Below are 20,027 nucleotides of genomic sequence, written 5' to 3'. Positions count from 1 at the left end.
ATTGTACGTAATCCGCAATATCACCACACTCCCCAAATCCTGCCCTGCGACCTCTTACCTGGATCTTGGGTCCTGTAGATTTTCCAGGGATTTTGTGTCAGGATCCTGGAATACTTCCAAAGGGTCGGAGACTTCTCGCTTTGCTGACCTGGAATACATGGGGTACATTTAAAATGGAGACTGATTGGGTTTAGATTAGTAAGGGCATCAACAATTACAGGGAGAAGGTAGGAGAGTTGAGTTGAGAATGATAATAATTCAGTCATTATAGAATGGCAGAGTGAACTTGATCGGCCCAATATCTCAGTTGTGCTCCAACGTGTTATGGTCTTGTACATGACTCCAAATGCTAGAACATGGATCAGCAAGCAAGTGTAGAAAGAAGCTAGTGGGTCAACCAGCAGCGGTGGTTAACCATTCCATTACACAATACCTCACAAAATACTCAGTCTGTCATGAAACACATTAGGCATTCCATTAGAAACTCTTCCATATTTACAGCAAAACAACATTCCTCTAAATGCTGTTCAAAGCAAAAAAAGAGGTTTAAATTGTTTATAGTGGAGTGCAGTGACAAATAGAGTAGTGCGATAAGGGGAATGATTTGCCTTCTCTCCAAAGGCAAACATCTGAAGGCAGGGTAGTGGGATTGGGAAGGGTGATCAATCAGTCATGCTGGAATGGCAGAGCAGACTTAACTGGCTCATTGGCATAAATCCGTTCCTATGTCTTATGGTGTAATGGCCTTCTGGTCAATAGGTGTTCATTACCAGGCATCCTCAATGTGAGGAATTAACAAATTGCATTCAGTAACTGGAATCTATAGCATTCAGGCTACTTTAGAAAGGCATAAACACCTGGGTAACAGATCAAAATGTTCGAGGAACTCAGCAGTTCAGACAACATCTGTTGAAATGAATGAAGAGTCAATGTTTCAGGCAAGACCCTCCTTCAGGACTCAGCAGGATTTCTTCATTGCTTTCCACAGGTACTGCCTGATGTGCTGAGTTCCTCTGCATTTTGTCTGTGATACTTTGGATTTCAAGCACCTGCAGATTCCATTGTGTTTTTGGACCAAGTCATATTTTGAAATACAATGTTACCATGGACAAACTCACAGGGCGCATTGCCTACCTTCGGTCCGAGCTGTTATCCTGTGCCGGAAAGGCCGATCCCTGGAAGCAGAAGAAGTTGAGGAGTGCAAGAAGCGTCACCAAGCAGGAGCTGAATTTGATCCCCATTTCAAAGAGTTCTGTGATACAAAACAACACTTAACTCAATATTCCCCGTTCGCCCTTGCCTTCTCCTCCCTTTCCCTCTCTCCTTCAGATCCCACTCCAATGACCTTTTCTGCTCTGGACGTTGTACTGAACATAGAGTCACAGAGCGCATCTAGTCCGTGCCTATCTACTAAGCCGCTTCGTCCCACCGACATGAGCTCGAACCATAGCCCTTCATAGCTCTCCCGTCAATGTATTTATCCGAACTTCGCTTAAATGTTGAAAACAAACCACTCTTTGGCAGCTCGTTCTACAGTCGCACAACCCTCGGTGAAAAAATTCCCCCTCATGTTCACCTTAAGCATTTCACCTTTAATAATTAACCATGACCTCTAGTTTTAGTCTCATCGAACCTCAGTGGAAAAGAGACCCGTTTCCATTTACCCTATCTACGCCCTTCATACATTTCTATGTCTTTGTCAAATCTCCGTCATTCTCTTACATGTCAATCCATTTTTCCCAGGCACGGGCGTAGGGGATGGGGGTGGTCGGGACGGACAAGCTGAGTTCAAGCAGAAAGAAGAAAGGAGTGGCGACGGGCTCGTCTCGTGCTTAATAACGGCCGTTTTGCATTCGAGATCCATAATGGAAAAAGTTCGTTCGCAAAACTTACGGAAAGGAAGGCGTGTTGCTGTCCGAAGGAGTCGCGAAAGATTTCAGTATTCTCCGAAGCGAAATTCCTGACCGAGCCTCTTTCTCTAGAAGTCTGACTAACAACAGCCTGAAAAACGCTGGTTTTCAAACCGCAGACTCGCCTCCGTCCACAAAGGGCGGTCACATTTTCGTTCCAAGGAGAGGTAACTGATGCCCGGCCAAAGAGATCATCCGCATTCCACCTGGAGCGGAAGCATCTCGGCAGAGCGGAATGACACTTGACATCAAAACCAGACACAGTCGCCGTGAAGTCTAATTGTTTCTCTCGCCAAATTACAACCGCCGCCAGTTAGATCTTCCAATCGCATGACCGTTCCAAGTTCTAAGTTTATTGTCACCTGTCTGTACATATATGAAACCAAATGAAACAATGTTCCACCGGACCTCGCAGACGTACAGCACAGAAAGAAGCAGTTTCGCCCACTATGTATTCGTTAACTCAGTTAGTCTGTTGTAAACTAAGTCTCCCTCCTTCCACACCACCTTCACTGCACCACTTTTAATTTCTACCTACGTCCCCAAGCATTTTATCCAACTTTTTTGTAATTTTTAATCTACATCCGCTTCCCTCCCTGTGCCCTAACATCAGAATTGGAACTACATCATGGGCCAAACTGCCTGTCTTGAACTAGGCTGTTCTATCTTAGACAATAGACAATAGGTGCAGAAGTAGACCATTCGGCCCTTCGAGCCTGCACCACCATTTTGAGATCATGGCTGATCATCTACTATCAATACCCGGTTCCTGCCGTCCCCATATCCCTTGATTCCCCTATCCATAAGATACCTATCTAGCTCCTTCTTGAAAGCATCCAGAGAATTGGCCTCCACTGCCTTCCGAGGCAGTGCATTCCAGACCCCCACAACTCTCTGGGAGAAGAAGTTTTTCCTTAACTCTGTCCTAAATGACCTACCCCTTATTCTCAAACCATGCCCTCTGGTACTGGACTCTCCCAGCATCTGGAACATATTTCCTGCCTCTATCTTGTCTAATCCCTTAATAATCTTATATGTTGCAATCAGATCCCCTCTCAATCTCCTTAATTCCAGTGTGTACAAGCCCAGTCTCTCTAACCTCTCTGCATAAGGCAGTCCTGACATCCCAGGAATTAACCTTGTGAATCTACGCTGCACTTCCTCTACAGCCAGGATGTCCTTCCTTAACCCTGGAGACCAAAACTGTACACAATACTCCAGGTGTGGTCTCACCAGGGCCCTGTCCAAATGCAAGAGGATCTCCTTGCTCTTGTACTAAATTCCCTTTGTAATAAAGGCCAACATTCCATTAGCCTTCTTCACTGCCTGCTGCACTTGCTCATTCACCTTCAGTGACTGATGAACAAGGACTCCTAGATCTCTTTGTATTTCTCCCTTACCTAACTCTACACCGTTCAGATAATAATCTGCCTTCCTGTTCTTACTCCCAAAGTGGATAACCTCACACTTATTCACATTAAACGTCATCTGCTAAGTATCTGCCCACTCACCCAGCCTATCCAAGTCACCCTGAATTCTCCTAACATCCTCATCACATGTCACACTGCCACCCAGTTTAGTATCATCAGCAAACTTGCTGATGTTATTCTCAATGCCTTCATCTAAATCGTTGACGTAAATCGTAAACAACTGTGGTCCCAATACCGAGCCCTGTGGCACCCCACTAGTCACCACCTGCCATTCCGAGAAACACCCATTCACTGCTACCCTTTGCTTTCTATCTGCCAACCAGTTTTCTATCCATGTCAATGTCTTCCCCCCCAATGCCATGAGCTTTGATTTTACCCACCAATCTCCTATGTGGGACCTTATCAAATGCTTTCTGAAAATCGAGGTACACTACATCCACTGGATCTCCCTTGTCTAACTTCCTGGTTACATCCTCGAAAAACTCCAATAGATTAGTCAAGCATGATTTACCCTTGGTAAATCCATGCTGGCTCGGCCCAATCCTATCACTGCTATCCAGATATGCCACTATTTCATCTTTAATAATGTCAGAAGTAATTTCTCTCTGAGAAACTAGCTGCATGGGGAAAAAAGTAACATTCTGCCCTGGGATTAGTACCTGTCATTTTGAAAGCGAGTGTAACGCTTCAAAGTCAAAGTATAATTTCTTGCATGTATTTACAGGAAAGTAGAGAAATACAATATAATACAAAATAATTCATGAAACATATATAACATGAGAAACGTCATGAAGGATCCCACCCACTCTGCTGATTGACTATCCCACTCCCATCAGGGAAGAAGCTACGCAGCGTCCAAGCCAGGCTCACTCGACTCAAAACCAGTTTCTTCCCCGATGCCGACACGTCCACCCACTAACTGGCACCACAACCTCCCACCACTATTTCCATTTTATCATTTTTTGTTAGTCATCTTATGTTCAGATAATAATGCAACTACTGTCATTTTATGTTGTTACGAATGCGGAGCAACTCTGATGGGCCGAAGGGTGCAAAGTCGCCCCCTCCTTTTGGAGAATCGCAAATCGCTACTATTCCAATGCTGTTATCAAGGGAGATGAGAGAGACAGGATAACAGCAAAGGTAGTTGTTATAGACAACGCAGAATACACAAGGTGGAATGTCTCCTATTGACAAAGAGAGAGATTACTGCTATTGTCTCTTGGAGATGGAATTGTGTATTGAGTACTGTACTATTCATTGAAACCCCTCAGGGGGCAACCAGAGTGGTCTGGTTGAGGGATTGCGTCATCCCAACCTGATTGACATCTGAGACCCCGTGAGTGAGGATAAAAGTCGGGTCTGGGGAACACCCCTCAGACACACCAGGAGAAACGCTACGAGATCGGTGGGGGTTTGTGTGTGTGTCCACCCTTGCCTGGGTGACGAGTCCTCCATGGAACAGTCTAGCTAAAGGACGGATACGGATCAAATTCGTAACAAGGAAAGTCGACAAGTTTCTCTCTCTCTCTCTCTCTCTCTCTCTCTCTCTCTCTCTCTCTCTCTCTCTCTCTCTCTCTCTCTCTCTCTCTCTCTCTCCAACAATTGCCACACGGTGATCAGCAACGACGGCAGCCTGTATGAACTGAACTGAACTTTATATTTCCATCGGACAATTCATTATCCCCTAGACAACGATAGAGCTTATTTCTTATTGATGATTATTATACCTGCACTTTTAGGTTTAGTATTGATGACGTATATTATCTGTATATTTGCATTGATATTTTTGTGTATTTTTACTAATAAATACTGTTAAAAATAGTATCATCAGACTTCAACGGCTACTCCTATCTTTGCTGGTAAGACACCCAGTTACAGGGTTCGTAACAACGTACATACAACCAGTCTATGTCGGTAAACTGATGTTATGCATATACAGCTATACTCAACAGTCACTTGTACATTGTGTTAGATAGAATCAATATTATTTTTATAATTATTATGTTTTTAAAAACATCCAATCCAGAGTAGCAATCACGTTGTTCTCCTTTATACTTGTGTACTAAGAATAACAATAAACAATCCCAAACCCTGAATCTCAAATAAACAACTCAGACACATTTCCAAATTTCCACATGTATTCTATTCTCTTGTGGTTGAATGCCACAATTTGCATTTCAAAACTTCCATTTCCTAGGTGAAATGTCCCTGTTATTGAACCAAACTAAAATTGTTGGGGGGTGGGAACCGAACTGAAGAGACTGGGGAAGAGACGGTTGGCTCACAAATAGAGAAAGCTTGGAGACAGTGTGTGAGGGAAGATAGGCAGGTGATAGAGAAGGGACACACTCAGACTGATAGTTTGAGATGTGTCTATTTTAACGCAAGGATAATCCTAAGAGCTTCTGTAGGTATACTAAGAGCAAAAGAATAGTAAGGGATAAAATTGGTCCTCTTGAAGATCAGAGTGGTCGGCTATGTATGGAACCAAAAGAAATGGGGGAGATCTTAAATGGGTTTTTTGCATCTGTATTTACTAAGAAAACTGGCAAGGAGCCTATGGAAATAAAGCAAACAAGTAGTGAGGTCATGGAACCTCTACAGATTAAAGAGGAAGAGGTGCCTGCTGGCTTGAGGCAAATCAGAGTAGATAAATCCCCAGGACCTGACTGATTGTCTACAGAGTCTCTGTGGGTGGAGATTAGGAACAGGGAGGGGGTCAATAACTTTACTGGGTGTTTTTTATAGGCCGCCCAATAGTAACAGGGATATCGAGGAGCAGATAGGGAAACAGATCCTGGAAGGGTGTAATAATAACAGAGTTGTAGTGATGAGAGATTTTAATTTCCCAAGTATCGATTGGCATCTCCCTAGAGCAAGGGGTTTAGATGGGGTGAAATTTGTTAGGTGTGTTCAGGAAGGTTGCTTGACACAATATGTAGATAAGCCTACAAGAGGAAAGACTGTACTTGATTTGGTATTGGGAAATGAACCTGGTCAGGTGTCAGATTTCTCAGTGGGAGAGCATTTTGGAGATAGGGATCATAATTCTATCTCCTTTATAGCAGCATTGGAGAGAGATAGGAACAGATGTGTTAGAAAAGCATTTAATTGGAGCAAGGGGAATTATGAGGCTATCGGGCAGGAAATTGGAAGCTTAAAATGAGAACAGATGCTTTTAGGTAAAAGTACAGAAGAAATGTGGCAAATGTTCAGGGGAATGAATAATTTACTTCAGTATTCACTATGGAAAAGGATCTTGGTGATGTAGTGCTGACTTGCAGCTGACTGAAAAGCTTGAGCATGTAGATATTAAGAAAGAGGATGTGCTGGAGCCTTTGGAAAGCATCAAGTTGGATAAGTCACTGGGACTAGATGCAATGTACCCCAGGCTACTGTGGGAGGCAAGGGAGGAGATTGCTGAGTCTCTGGCGATGATCTTTGCATCATTAATGGGGACGAAAGAGGTTCCAGAGGATTGGAGGGTTGATGGTGTTTAGGACTTTCAATTATAAGTCTATCCTTGTTCCTGAATTATCTACCAAGTCTCTGGGTACAACCCCCTTTGGAACCCTTCCCACACTCGCTAAGACGGCAGTGTCCCCCTCCTTGGCCTCTGCGCCTGTGTTGAGCACCTGGGTTTGTTCCACTGCCACGTCCTTGCAACACCCTGGTCAGAACTGGCACCCACTTGGAGTACTGTGCTCAGTTCTGGTCGCCTCACTACAGGAAGAATATGGAAGCCATAGAAAGGGTGCAGAGAAGATTTACAAGGATGTTGGCTGTATTGGAGAGCATGCCTTATGAGAATAGGTTCTCCCCTTTACTCGCACCATCAATGAAGGATCAACTTTATTCACATCAGCCTGGATTTAGTCCCTGGACTGAGATTTCTAGCTGTAATCCAAGAGATTACGAGGCAAAATAAAAGTGCTGGGTCTGCTTTTGTTTGACATCTATATCAACGATTTGGATGATAATGTGGTTAAATGGATCATCAGATTTGCAGATGACACCAAGACTGGGGGTGCAGTGGACAGTGAGGCTATCGTAGCATAAAGAGTGACTTGGATTAGCTGAAAAATGGTAGATGGAATTTGTTGCAGGCAAATGTGAGGTGTTGCTCTTTGGTAGGACCAACCAGGATAGGTCTCTTACAGTGACCAGTAGGGCACAGGGTAGTGTAGTAGAACAAATGGATCTGGGAATACAGTCCCATAATTTATTGAAACTGGCATCATAGGTGAAAAGCTTTTGGCATTGTTGGCCAGAAAGAACACCAGTTTACAAATCAATGAATTTTGAATGAATTGGGGACAGTGGAGGCAGTCAGACTATTTGTATTTGTTCTTGCTGTGCAGTTGGGGATGGAGGCTGCCATTTTGTGAAGACACTCTGTTCTTCTTTTTGTGAATTTGAATTGCTTGGTTTAATCAGTGTTTTAAAGAAGATACAAAGTTGCTCTAGGTAATCTGCAGAACTAGGGATCATTTTCAAATAAGAAGTAATTTGTGAGGAGTTCTTTGCTTGGATACAACATGCAGGTTTGTGAATGTTGGTGTCTGTTAATTGTCTGGAGTTACTCAAGCTGGTTGCTGATTGAAAACAAAAAGGCATAAATTATCAATTGTCACTTGCTGAGAAGAGGGCAATAAATGAATACTGAGCTGGAGCAGAGCCAATAACAAGGTGTCAACGGTTCACTCAGAGGGTGGTGAGAGTGTGGAATGAGCTGCCAGCATAAGTGGGTCATGTGGACTTGATTTCAGCATTTAAGTGGTTTGAAAAGGTATGGAGGACTTTGGTGGTTGTCGAGGTCAATGGGAGTAGGCAGATTTAATGGTTACAGCCAAAGGGTCTGTGTCTGTGCTGTACTTTTCTGTGACTATATGACTATTTTAAAAGCAAAGATGAAATACTGAGGCATTATAAAGCATTCTTCAGACCACCCTTGGGATTTTGAGCAGTTTTTGGCCCTTATCTAAGAAAGGATGAGTTGACAAGTTTGGCCAGGTGGTTTCAGAATTGGCTTGCCTGCAGAAGGCAGAGGGTCATGGTGGACAGAGTACATTCAGATTGGAGGGTTGTGACTAGTGGTGTCCCACAAGGATCTGTTCTGGGACCTCTACTTTTCGTAATTTTTATTAACGACCTGGATGTGGGGGTAGAAGGGTGGGTTGGCAAGTTTGTAGACGACACAAAGGTTGGTGGTGTTGTAGATAGTGTAGGGGATTGTTGAAGATTGCAGACAGACATTGATAGGATGCAGGAGTGGGCTGAGAAGTGGCAGATGGAGTTCAACCTGGAGAAGTGTGACGTGGTACACTTTGGAAGGACAAACTCCAAGGAAGAGTACAAAGTAAATGGCAGGATACTTGGTAGTGTGGAGGAGCAGAGAGATCTGGGGGTACATGTCCACAGATCCCTGAAAGTTGCCTCACAGGTAGATAGGGTAGTTAAGAAAGCTTATCGGTTGTTAGCTTTCATAAGTCGAGGGATAGAGTTTAAGAGATGCGATGTAATGATGCAGCTCTATAAAACTCTAGTTAGGCCACACTTGGAGTACCGTGTCCAGTTCTGGTCGCCTCACTATAGGAAGGATGTGGAAGCATGGGAAAGGGTACAGAGGAGATTTACCAGGATGCTGCCTGTTTTAGAGAGAATGGATTATGATCAGAGATTAAGGGAGCTAGGGCTTTACTCATTGGAGAGGAGGAGGATGAGAGGAGACATGATAGAGGTGTACAAGATATTAAGAGGGATAGATAGAGTGGATAGCCAGTGCCTCTTCCCCAGGGCACCACTGCTCAGTACAAGAGGACATGGCTTTAAGGTAAAGGGAGGGAAGTTCAAGGGGGATATTAGAGGAAGGTTTTTCACTCAGAGTGGTTGGTGCGTGGAATGCACTGCCTGAGTCAGTGGTGGAGGAAGATACACTAGTGAAGTTTAAGAAACTACTAGACAGATATATGGAGGAATTTAAGGTGGGGGGTTATATGGGAGGCAGGGTTTGAGGATCAGCACAACATTGTGGACCGAAGGGCCTGTAATGTACTGTTCTATGTTCTATGACATTGGAAATGGTCCAGAGGAGGTTCACAAGAATGATACTGGGACTGAAAGAGTTACCTTATAAATAGCATTTGAAGACACTTGACCGGTACTCACTGCGGTTTGGAAGATTGAAGGAGGATCTCATCGAAAGGGCTTGATTAGTGAGGGGAAGACAGGAGAGTTGGGTTGAGAGGGATAATAAATCAGCCATGATGGAATGGAGGGGCTGAGTGGAAGGTCTGAATGATCTAATTCTGCTCCTATGTCTTATGGTCTCTAGGTAATATGTTTTTGTTTGCAACCAACACAACCAGTGTTGTGCTTAGTGCAGCCCGTAGGTGTTGCCACACATTTTGGCGGCCAGCATAGCACATTCACCGTGATCAGCAGAACATTTTCACCCGAAAAGCCTGATCCTGCAACAGTCGCACACAGAAACTGGTAAATGTAAAACTGAGTAAGTTAGTAAATATAACCCACAGTGTTGTGCCAAACCAATTAAATGCCCAACTGAACTAATCCATTCAGTCTCCACCACTGCATACCCATGAACTGATCTAAAAGCTTGCTAAGCCCTTTATCACCTCCCCCTCAGGCAGCCCATTCCAGCCACCCACCACTCTCAGTGTAAAAAAACATGCCAGCACATCTTCTTTGAAGTTATTTCTCTCGCCATAAATGCACGTTCTCTTGTATTATACATTTTGTCTCTAGAAAAAAAATATTTTGCGTCTGTCTATATTAAAAATGTCTAACTTTCTGCCTATACAACATCCATAGTCCTCCATTTTCTGCACATCCATGTGCCCAGATAAGAGACTCTTAAATGCCTCTATCGTATTTACCTCCACTACCAACCCTAGCAGCTCATTCTAAGATTCGACTCATTCTCTGTGCAAAGAAAAAATCCCTTGGACATAGAGGTTGTAACAAAATCATATCTGACATTGAGAGAGGATTCTGTGCGCAACTGTTGCAGGATCAGGCACTTCAGGTGACAATGTTCTGCTGATCATGGCAAACGTGCTATGCTGGCTGCTGAAAAGTGTGGCAACACAGCACAACACTAGTCGTGTTGGTTACCAACAAAAACAACGTATTACCATAAGACCATAAGACATAGGAGCAGAATGAGACCATTCACAACTTCCCTTGGCTCCTCTCACCAGCAGCAGCAATTTTTTAAAAGCAGGTGGGGAATCTCAAATTTCAGACAGTCTATGCGGAGAGGTTAAGGAGGTTGCTGATCACAAATGCATCACAGCTCTCATGCATTGGTGTTCTGGAAATGAATTATTTTACAGATTGGTTTAGATGGCTTGCTTACAGGCAGTAACAGACCCCTCACAATAAGTTACAGGCTAGAATCTAATCAAGTTAGATAGTTAATGTAGAGAACAATGGATACCTGGATTGAGTTTTTATTTTCTGTTTTATTTAGAGATATAGTAGTAATACAATCACTTGAGTTGAGTATGACTTTCTCCCAAGGGTTTATTCCTTTAATGAAGAACATGACTTTGTTTAACATGGGGAGGCAGATAGGTCCTTGACAATCAGGGTCCAGTGGCATGGAATGGAAGGCAACTGGGGACCCTTCCCTGCTACAGCCTCCTCCCTCCTTCACTGCCATTGTGATGAGTCATCACTCTCCGCTAGCTCCACTGTTGAGGTCTAGGTTGGATCGCTCTTTGTCTGGAACTTCCCCCTTGACCTTACCATCATGGGTGACCCTACCAGGAGCCAAGTGCCAGATGACATCACTCTCAAGATCTCAGGCACTCACAAACATCTCCACCACAAGTGGTGATCTTCAAAGAGTTTTTGAGATACGGTACAGTAACAGGCCAATCCAGCCCAGCCAGCCAGCGCTGCCCAGTTGCACTCATGTGATCGATGAACCTACTAATCTTGTCTGTTTTTGTAATGCAGGAGGAAACTGGAGCAGCTGGAGGAAACCCACATGGTCAGAGTGAGAACATACAAACTTACACCATCTAATACAAGAATTAGATGGTGTGGGTGTGGAATAAAGAGTATATAAAAACTTGGAATTAATTCAAGAGGTGAGTGGTATTTATATAGAGCAGCATGGATATTTAAGTGTCTTTGTCCTGAATATTGACTATTTATCCCTCTATAGATGCTGCCTGGCCTCCTGAGTTCCTCCAACATTCTGTCTGTGTTGCTCTGTATTTCCAGCTTCTGCAGAAACCCCTGTGTTTAGAATATTTCATTAGTGGCTATCGGTTGGTAGCTGAGAGCCAGTGACTGCCATCAGAATTCTTTGGAGTTGGTTCATTTGTTGAAGCAGGAAACATGAATGTGCAGGGAAAGAAGGGATATGGACCATGTGGAGATGGAAGAGAAGATGTTTAATTTGGCATCTTGTTTGGCACAGACATACTTGTCTGAAGGATCAGTTCCAGTACTGTAGTAGAACATATTGTTCCTTTCATGTGCTATTACAGTACAGTAATGGGAACTGGCTCTTCTCTGTATTGTCCTATTCTTCTGAATCAAGATGAAAGTTGGAACTTCTCTCCCTTGTGTGTAAGTCCAGTCTGTGCTCCAGCTGACCAGTTGGACAGTCGATGTCCACAACCAGAGTCTTGGCTTAGACATTAGCTGCACATGGTGTGCTCATTAATTTCACAGTGCTGGGCATAGGTTGTCTCCTTGTCTTTCTACCTTACAATAATGAATCCCTAAGGCCATAAGACAAAAGAACAGAATGAGGCCATTCAGCCCACTGAGTCTGTTCCACCATTCCATACTGGCTGATTTATTTACCCTCTCAATCCCATTCTCCTGTTTTCTTCCCAGAACGTTTGTCACCCTGACAAATCAGGAAGCTATCAACCTCCACTTTGAATATCCTCAACAATTTGTCCTCCACAGCTCCCTGTGACAAAGAATTCCACAAGTTCATCATCCCCTGGCTAAGAAATTCCTCCTCATCTCTGTTCTAGAATATTTTGGATTCATTATTTATGGTTGAATTTCTAACCATGAACCTACATCTATGGTAAAACTTCAAATATGATTGTAACTTGAAGTTTCTTCCCAGTTGATATTAAGAATGATTGCATATGGGGGCATCCTTTATTGTATCCACTCATGAAAGTTAAGTCTAAACATAGGTTTATACAGTCAAAATGATACCATTAGCATATTTCCTTTATATTGGTTAACAGGTTAATTTCAAACGTCAAAAGACTATGCTAATAAATCATCAGCTTATGAGCATTGTCTTACGATTTAGGTGAACATGGTCCTCCATCTGTCTTTAACATCCCCTGAACACCGTTGTTCTCATTCTTTTCTCTATGCATAACCGTAATTGTTCTTTTCTACAGAAGTGGCTTGCCATTGCCCTTTTCTGGGCAATGCCTTCACAAGATGGGTGACTCCAGCCATTAACAAAACTCTTCAGAGATTGGTTGCCTGGTGTCAGTGGTCCCATAAGCAGAACTTGTGATATGCACTGGTTACTCATACAACCACCCACCACCTGCTCCCATAGCTTCATATGACCTTGATCAGTGATTGGGGGGGGGGGGGGGTTCCTAAGCAGGTGCTCATTCAATATTGAGGAAATGGCTGAGGCTTTGAATGACTATTTTGTGTCAGTCTTCATGGTGGAGGTCATATCTAAAATGCCAAAGAGATATGATATAGATGGGATGAGAGGTGAGGACCTCGATACAATAGCTATCGCTAAAGAAGTAGTGCTGAGCAAACTTGTGGGTCTGAATTTAGATAGCAAAGCAAATTGTGCAGGAGATGTAGAGAGTCTGCAGAGTGATATAGATAGGTTAAGTGAGTGGACAAGGGTCTGGCAGACGGAGAACAACTTTGGTAATTGCAAGGTAATTCACTATGGAAGGAAATGTGGAAGATCAGATTATTTAAATGGTAAAAGATTGCAGCATGCTGCTGTGCAGAGGGACTTGGGAGTGCTTGTGCATGAATTGCAAAAGGTTGGTTTGCAGGTGCAGCAGGCTATCAAGAAGGCAAATGGGATGTTGGCTTTCATTGCCAGAGGGATTGAATTTAAGAGCAGGGAAGTTATACTGCAATTGTACACGGTACTGCTGAGGCTGCATCTGGAGTAATGCGTGCAGTTGTGGTCTCCTTAGTTGAGGAACTGGCTTTGGAGGTGGTGCAGAGGAGGTTAACTAAGTTGATTTTAGAGATGAGAGGACTAGACTATGAGGAGAGATTGAGTCACCTGAGACTGTACTAGCTGGAATTCAGAAGGATGAGAGGAAATTTTATAGTGTCACGTACCCCGTGACCGGATGGTACCCAGTGACCATCAAACTGGCCACTCCCTGCTGTCTCAGCAGGAATGTTAACGAGCAAAGAAGTGTCCTTGTAGCAAAAGGTAAATAATCAGTGGAGAAGCCATAATATTAAATCATATGTCTCTCTCTTATCTGTATCAGATGCCTCTCCCTCTGTTCTTCATCTCTCTCTCTCTCATTAGCAGCATAGTTCACGGGGGTGGGGGTCAACTCTGGATCCCATCTCCATCTGGTTTTCTCATCACAGATAACACCCCACCCTTAAAAGAATTTTTACCGGAGGGGGAAAAATTCAATAGTAAGGCACATTACAGAGTCTAATATAATACAGAAGTAGTCATTAACTAACAGAGTAACACAGATATACTTTCAAATCTAACACCTAGATAAACAATCAGCAATTACATTGTCAGTACCCTTTACATGTTGTATTTTAATATCAAATTCCTGTAGCAACAGACTCCAACTTAATAACCGTCTATTTTTATTCTTCATGTTAGTCAAAAATACCAATGGGTTGTGATCAGTATAAAGTATCAATGGCTTCTGTGCCGGACAAATGTAAACCTCAAAATGCTGTAACGCCATAATATGTGACAGTAATTCTTTTTCTACAGTGGAATAATTTCTCTGGTGCACATTGAACTTCCTAGAGAAATAAGCCACTGGGTGTTCAATTTCGTCCTCAGCTCTCTGCAGTAGCACTGCCCCGCAGCCTCATTACTTGCGTCGGTTGCCAGGGAGAAGGGTTTCGAAAAGTCAGGTGCTTTTAACACAGGGTGGTAACATAGTATAGTTTTCAGCCTCTCAAAGGCTTCTTGGCAAGGATTGCTCCACACAAACTTTTCATTCTTTTGCAAGAGCTTTGTAAGAGGAAGGGCAATATCCGCAAAGTTCTTACAAAACTTCCAATAGTACCCCACCATTCCCAGAAACCTTCTCAGTGCCCTCTTATCAGTCGGGACGGGAACTTCAGAAATAGCCTGTACTTTCGCCTGCACAGGGGCCAGCTGCCCCTGTCCTACCACATACCCCAGGTACGTGACCGTGGCATGGCCGAACTCACTTTTGGCGAGGTTCACTGTGAGATTGGCTGCAGACATTTGTTTAAACAGTTTTTCTACCAGCTTGCTTTCCTCCAAGGTCACTCTGTAGGGATGCTGCTTAATAGCCTGGCCTGAATTTACAATCACTTCATGCATTGTACATGTGCACAGTCTTAGAATATCAGGGAATAAACCTTTATACTTGTCAGTTAAGGTCTTCAGTTGTTTTTGCTGCTTTGACTGCAAATGTTGAATTTTTCCATCGATAATTTCCAAAACATCAGACATTCTGAGTCTTGTGAAAACTACAGGGTGTTCAGTAAAATGAATTGGTACTCCAGTACTAGACATGACAATCTCCTCCATTGTCCTAACAGTACTCACTGGTGCAGGGTAGCAGTCATAATAACCCTTAATCACATTTTCATTCTGATCTGACCATTGCTCTCTCAGTAAGGTCAAAGGTGATACAATATGCTTAGATCTCAACTCTTTAACTATCCCCTGGAATGTTCTCCATGTGAAGATACTACCCTGGACAGATCGGATTCCTTTAGGTAGACCTACCTGTGTAGAAAATTTTATAAGTGCTTTTACCACGGTCTGGGCCTTGGTGTTCCAGTGAGGCACCATTCCATGGAACCTAGACACAGCACACATGATGGTTAACAGATACTCGTAGCCAGCTGCAGTCTTTGGCAATGGGCCCATACAATCCACTATGACCCTGGAAGATGGTTCACCAAGAACAGGTATTGACCTAAATGGTACTGCTAGGATCACCTGATTAGGTTTTCCTGCACCCTGACAGGTATGACAAGCCCTGTGCAAGTTCACAACATCCTTCCTTAAATTAGGCCAGCAGAATTCCTTCTCACTTCCGTTTACTGTCTTTTCCACTTCAAAGTGGAAGACATATTATAAGCCACATTTAAAATCTCAGCCCTGTAAACTTTCGGGACCATCACTTGATGTTCAATCGCCCAGTCCTCATTTCCAAACCCAGTAGGTGGTCTCCACCTCCTCATCAATATCCCATCTTTCAGGTAATATCCTGCTGACCCTCTCTGAACCTCCTCTTTTGTGAGAGCTGTCTTCTTTAATGCAATAATTTCAGAATCTCTACTTTGCTCTGCTATAAATTCATCCTTTGACAAAGACAAGCCTTTCTCATCCTCCTTACTCTCCAAATCCTGCTGTAACATGAAAGGTAGAAAAGTCTCTGACAAACTTCCATAAATTAAACTCTTGTCTCTGCTAACTGCGCCAGTATCTGTGCGTGGGTTGCCAGCCACGAGCTTGCTCGTTAGCCGTTCCGCTGACTTAATTTCACCCTGGATAGGTGCCAATTTAATGTTTACCAAGCTCAACACCATCTTATGAAAACCATGTTTACATTCTGGAAATTCCCAAATAAACCATCTAATCTGTTTCTTCGACTTTTACTTCGATTCGTCCCCATTGTAATGCAGTTAGGTGGTCTCCCAATCCCAAAACAATCCTTTTTCTCTACATTGTCATCTTGAACAACTGTTCTCCGACCTTGGAGTGGTTTACTTTCAACTTCTAAAACAGAGTTTAACAAGCTGACACATTCTTCAACAGACCATTGTCCTGCAAGCAGGGTCAAAGGTCGTGAAACCAGTCCAAGCTTCTCCAGTTCTTCATTTAAAAATCCAGACACAGCTCCTTCCTCACTATTGTCCATTAAATTCACTTCACCAGCTTTCATCTCATCACTAACTTTTAGAACACCATCTAACACAAGTGACTGAGAATCCTCACTTTCCACTGGTGCCAGGGTTAACCCCTTACTCACTGAACCAAGTCCATCTGACCCAAAAGCATTCCTTTTTAACCAAGTCAGACACCTCAGACCTTAACTGAGTTTCACCACAAGGTTCAGTACCCTGTGAATTCACAGGTACTTCAACAACCTGCACACAGGCAAATGGGACATCTGCCTCTTCTAGGCTTTCAATACCAGTCCCAGTTTCAAATTCCAAGTTCCCCTGATCCTCCCAGTTACACTCTGGGAAACTCCTATCCAGAGTAAACTCAACCTTGCGGGTTAAAACAACCTCGTCTGCTAACCCAGCAGACTCCCTCAAGGTAGCGGCATCCTTTTCAACTCAGAATGCCTTTTCATCATTGGGAACACACTTCTTAAATTCATCAATTACAACCAACTCTTTCAAGCTATATACATCATCAATGTCAAACACTGGACCTCCCAGCTGCAATATTCTTATCTTTTCTAGCTCAAACTGCCTTTTTTCTCTTTCCTTCTCTGCCTCCAGCTTCCTTATTCAGAGCTCATGCTCCCTCTTCCTTTCCTCCTCCTCCATCCTTAATCTTTCCATCTGAAGCTGGAGCTCAACCCCGTTAGGTTTACTTTCCGGAAACAGCTCCAATACTTCTACCTGGAACACCTCCTGGGATACATAATACGTGGCAATTGCTTTCTGTATCTCCGCCTTTCTCATTGCCGGTTTCACCGTCGAGAGTTTCAACTGTCTCGCAATATTCAACAATTCCAACTTTCTGGCATCCTCTAATGCCCCTGAAGTTGGTTCCCTTAGAAATTTGTCAATCTCCATCACTGCTGGTTTCCTTTCTGGTTTTCCACACAACCAGATCAGATAAGGGAATTCACCCCAATCAATTCACCAGCCCCCAATTTGGTAATCAAATCCCAGATGAGCCCCCAATCTGTCACGTACACTGTGACCGGGTTACCAAACCAGCAGAAATGGAATGATATGTTGGAGTCTGGTGGTACTGTAACTAAAAGTGTTTATTAGTAAACTAAGTAATACGGTGTCAAAAATGCAAATATACAGGTTAGGATGATAAATACAGAAGTGTAGGAATAATAATCAAAACCAAGCTCTATCAAAGTCTAGGGGTAGATGAAAAGTCTTAAGATAATGCAGAGCTCAGTTCAGTTCAGTTTGGGTTGAGGTAGTTGCTGTTGTGATGTTGGAGAGAGAGAGAGAGTGAGCGAGACGTGAGCAGCTGCTGCAGGCAAACCCTCCATTGTACTGATGTGGTCATTCGGTTATGACCCCTCTGTTCTCAGCTAGACAGTTCTTCCATGGTGGACTCGTCACTCTGGCGTGAGTGGACACACACACAAGCCCCCACCGGTCCTGCCATCACACTGTGAGCTTTGTGACCGATCTCCCGATTCGGTCCTCCAAGCCCCCACCTTCCTGTGGGTGCACAACACTCTTGCAGTGTCTCTCGGTGTCTCAGCAGACCCATCTTTTATCTCCCCTGATGGGGTATCAGCCATCCATCAACTCCGTGTCCATCAAACTGGCCACTCCCTGCTGTCTCAGCAGGAATGTTAACGAGCAAAGAAGTGTCCTTGTAGCAAAAGGTAAATAATCAGTGAAGAAGCCATAATATTAAATCATGTGTGTGTCTCTCTCTCTTATCTGTATCAGATGCCTCTCCCTCTGTTCTTCATCTCTCTCTCTCATTAGCAGCATAGTTCACGGGAGGGGGGTCAACTCTGGACCCCATCTCCATCTGGTTTTCTCATCACACATAACAATAGAAACATATAAAATTATGAAAGAGGTAAATAAGGTAGAGGCAGGAAAGTTGTTTCCACAAGTAGGTGAGACTAGAACTAGGGGACATAGCCTCAAGATTATAGGGAGTAAATTTAGGATGGAGATGAGGAGGAACTGCTTTTCCCAAGGAGTGGTGGATCTGTGGAATTCTCTGCCCAATGAAGCAGTGGAGGCTGCCTCAGTAAATATACTCAAGACAAGGTTGGACAGATTTTTGCATTGAAGGGGAATTAGGAGTTATGGGGAAAAGGCAGGTAGGTAGAAATGAGTCCATGGCCAGATGTGCCATGATCTTATTGAATAGCGAAACAGGCTTGACAGGCCAGATGTCCTAATCCTGCTCCTATCTCTTATGCTCTTAAAACAGCCCATTATTTTGAATGGGGTGCATGAGATGTCCAGGGAAGTGTAGCACTTTGACTCAAAGAAAGCTGTAGCACAGAAACAAGCCCTTTCTCCCATTGATCTGCACCCAGACCATAGCTCTCCATATCCATCCCATCCATATATCCATCCAAACTTAAGCTTTGAAATCAATGCCGCATCGACAGCTTGAGCTGGAAGCTCATTCCACAATCTCACCACGCTAAGAGAAGGAGCTTCCCCTCATGTTCCTCTTGAACATTTCACCTTTCACCCTTGACCCATAACTGTTGGTTGCAGTCTCACCCAACCTCAGTGGAGAAGGCCTGCTTGCATTTACCCTATCCATTCCCTTCATAATTTAGTATATCAAATCTCCCCTCAGTATTCTACATTCTATGGAGTAAAATTCAAAGCAGTTCAATCTTTCTTAATAATGCAGGTCCTCCGGTCCATGCAATAGCCCTGTAAATTTTCTCTGTATTCTTTCAATCTTATTTACATCATCCCTCTAGAAAGGTGATCAAAACTGCACACAATACTCCAAATTAGGCCTCACCAACATCTTATACAATTTCAACTTAACATCCCATCTTCTGTACTCCATACTTTGACTTATGAAGGTCAATGTGCCAAAAGCTTTTTTACGACCCTCTCTACCCATGACACCACTTTCAAAGATTTATGGACCTGTATTCACAGATCCCTTTGCTCTACTGCCCTCCTCCATGCCCACCACTCATTATGTAATGGTCCTCCCAAATTGCAACATTTTGCACTTGTCTGCATCAAATTCCATCTGACATTTTTCAGCCCTTTTTTCCAGATGGTCCAGATCCCACTGCAAGTTCTTTTAGTTTTTCATACTCTCCACTACACTCCCAACCTTGGCGTTATCTGTAAATTTGCTTTTCCAGTTAATTACATTATCATCCAGATCATTGATACAGGTGACAGGCAAAAATGGACCCAGCATCGATCCCTGTAGCACTCCACTAGTCACAGGCCTCCAGTCAAAAAGGCAGCCATCACTACCACTTCTCCCACAAAGTAAATGCCACATTCCATGGAAGAGAACCCAATGATACAAAACTCCGAAGCTCTCTCTCTTACACAAACTCCTTAGCCACATGTTAAACTGTATAATCATCCTTCTGGCCTCACTGGCTCATGGCACTGCACCCACAACCCTGGAAGTATTGTCCTTTAATTTAGCACCTAATCTCCTGACCTGTCTTTGCAGAACCTCAGTAGTCTTTCTCACTAGTCTTCCTGTACTTATATGGTCGAAATAATTACTTGTGTCACTAGTACTTACATAGACCAC

The 20,027-nt window shown here is 43.5% G+C and overlaps 1 protein-coding gene across 1 annotated transcript in view; it reads right to left on the bottom strand.

Annotated features, from left to right (window-relative positions):
• The window catches only part of LOC140729975 (uncharacterized), a 33,119-nt gene extending 23,497 nt beyond the window's left edge, over positions 1-9,622 (bottom strand). The window contains exons 1-3 of the mRNA XM_073050148.1: positions 9,512-9,622; positions 1,135-1,252; positions 59-148 (exon numbers count right to left, since the gene is read on the bottom strand). Coding sequence (XP_072906249.1) covers positions 59-148; positions 1,135-1,252; positions 9,512-9,608 — 305 coding nt within the window. The 5' untranslated portion in view covers positions 9,609-9,622. The remainder of the gene's footprint in view (positions 1-58; positions 149-1,134; positions 1,253-9,511) is intronic.
• Between the last annotated feature and the right edge of the window lie 10,405 nt (positions 9,623-20,027).

This window comes from Hemitrygon akajei, chromosome 7 (assembly GCF_048418815.1).
Source record: "Hemitrygon akajei chromosome 7, sHemAka1.3, whole genome shotgun sequence".
Lineage (NCBI taxonomy): Eukaryota > Metazoa > Chordata > Chondrichthyes > Myliobatiformes > Dasyatidae > Hemitrygon > Hemitrygon akajei.
This window is presented reverse-complemented; position numbering and strand designations above follow the sequence as displayed.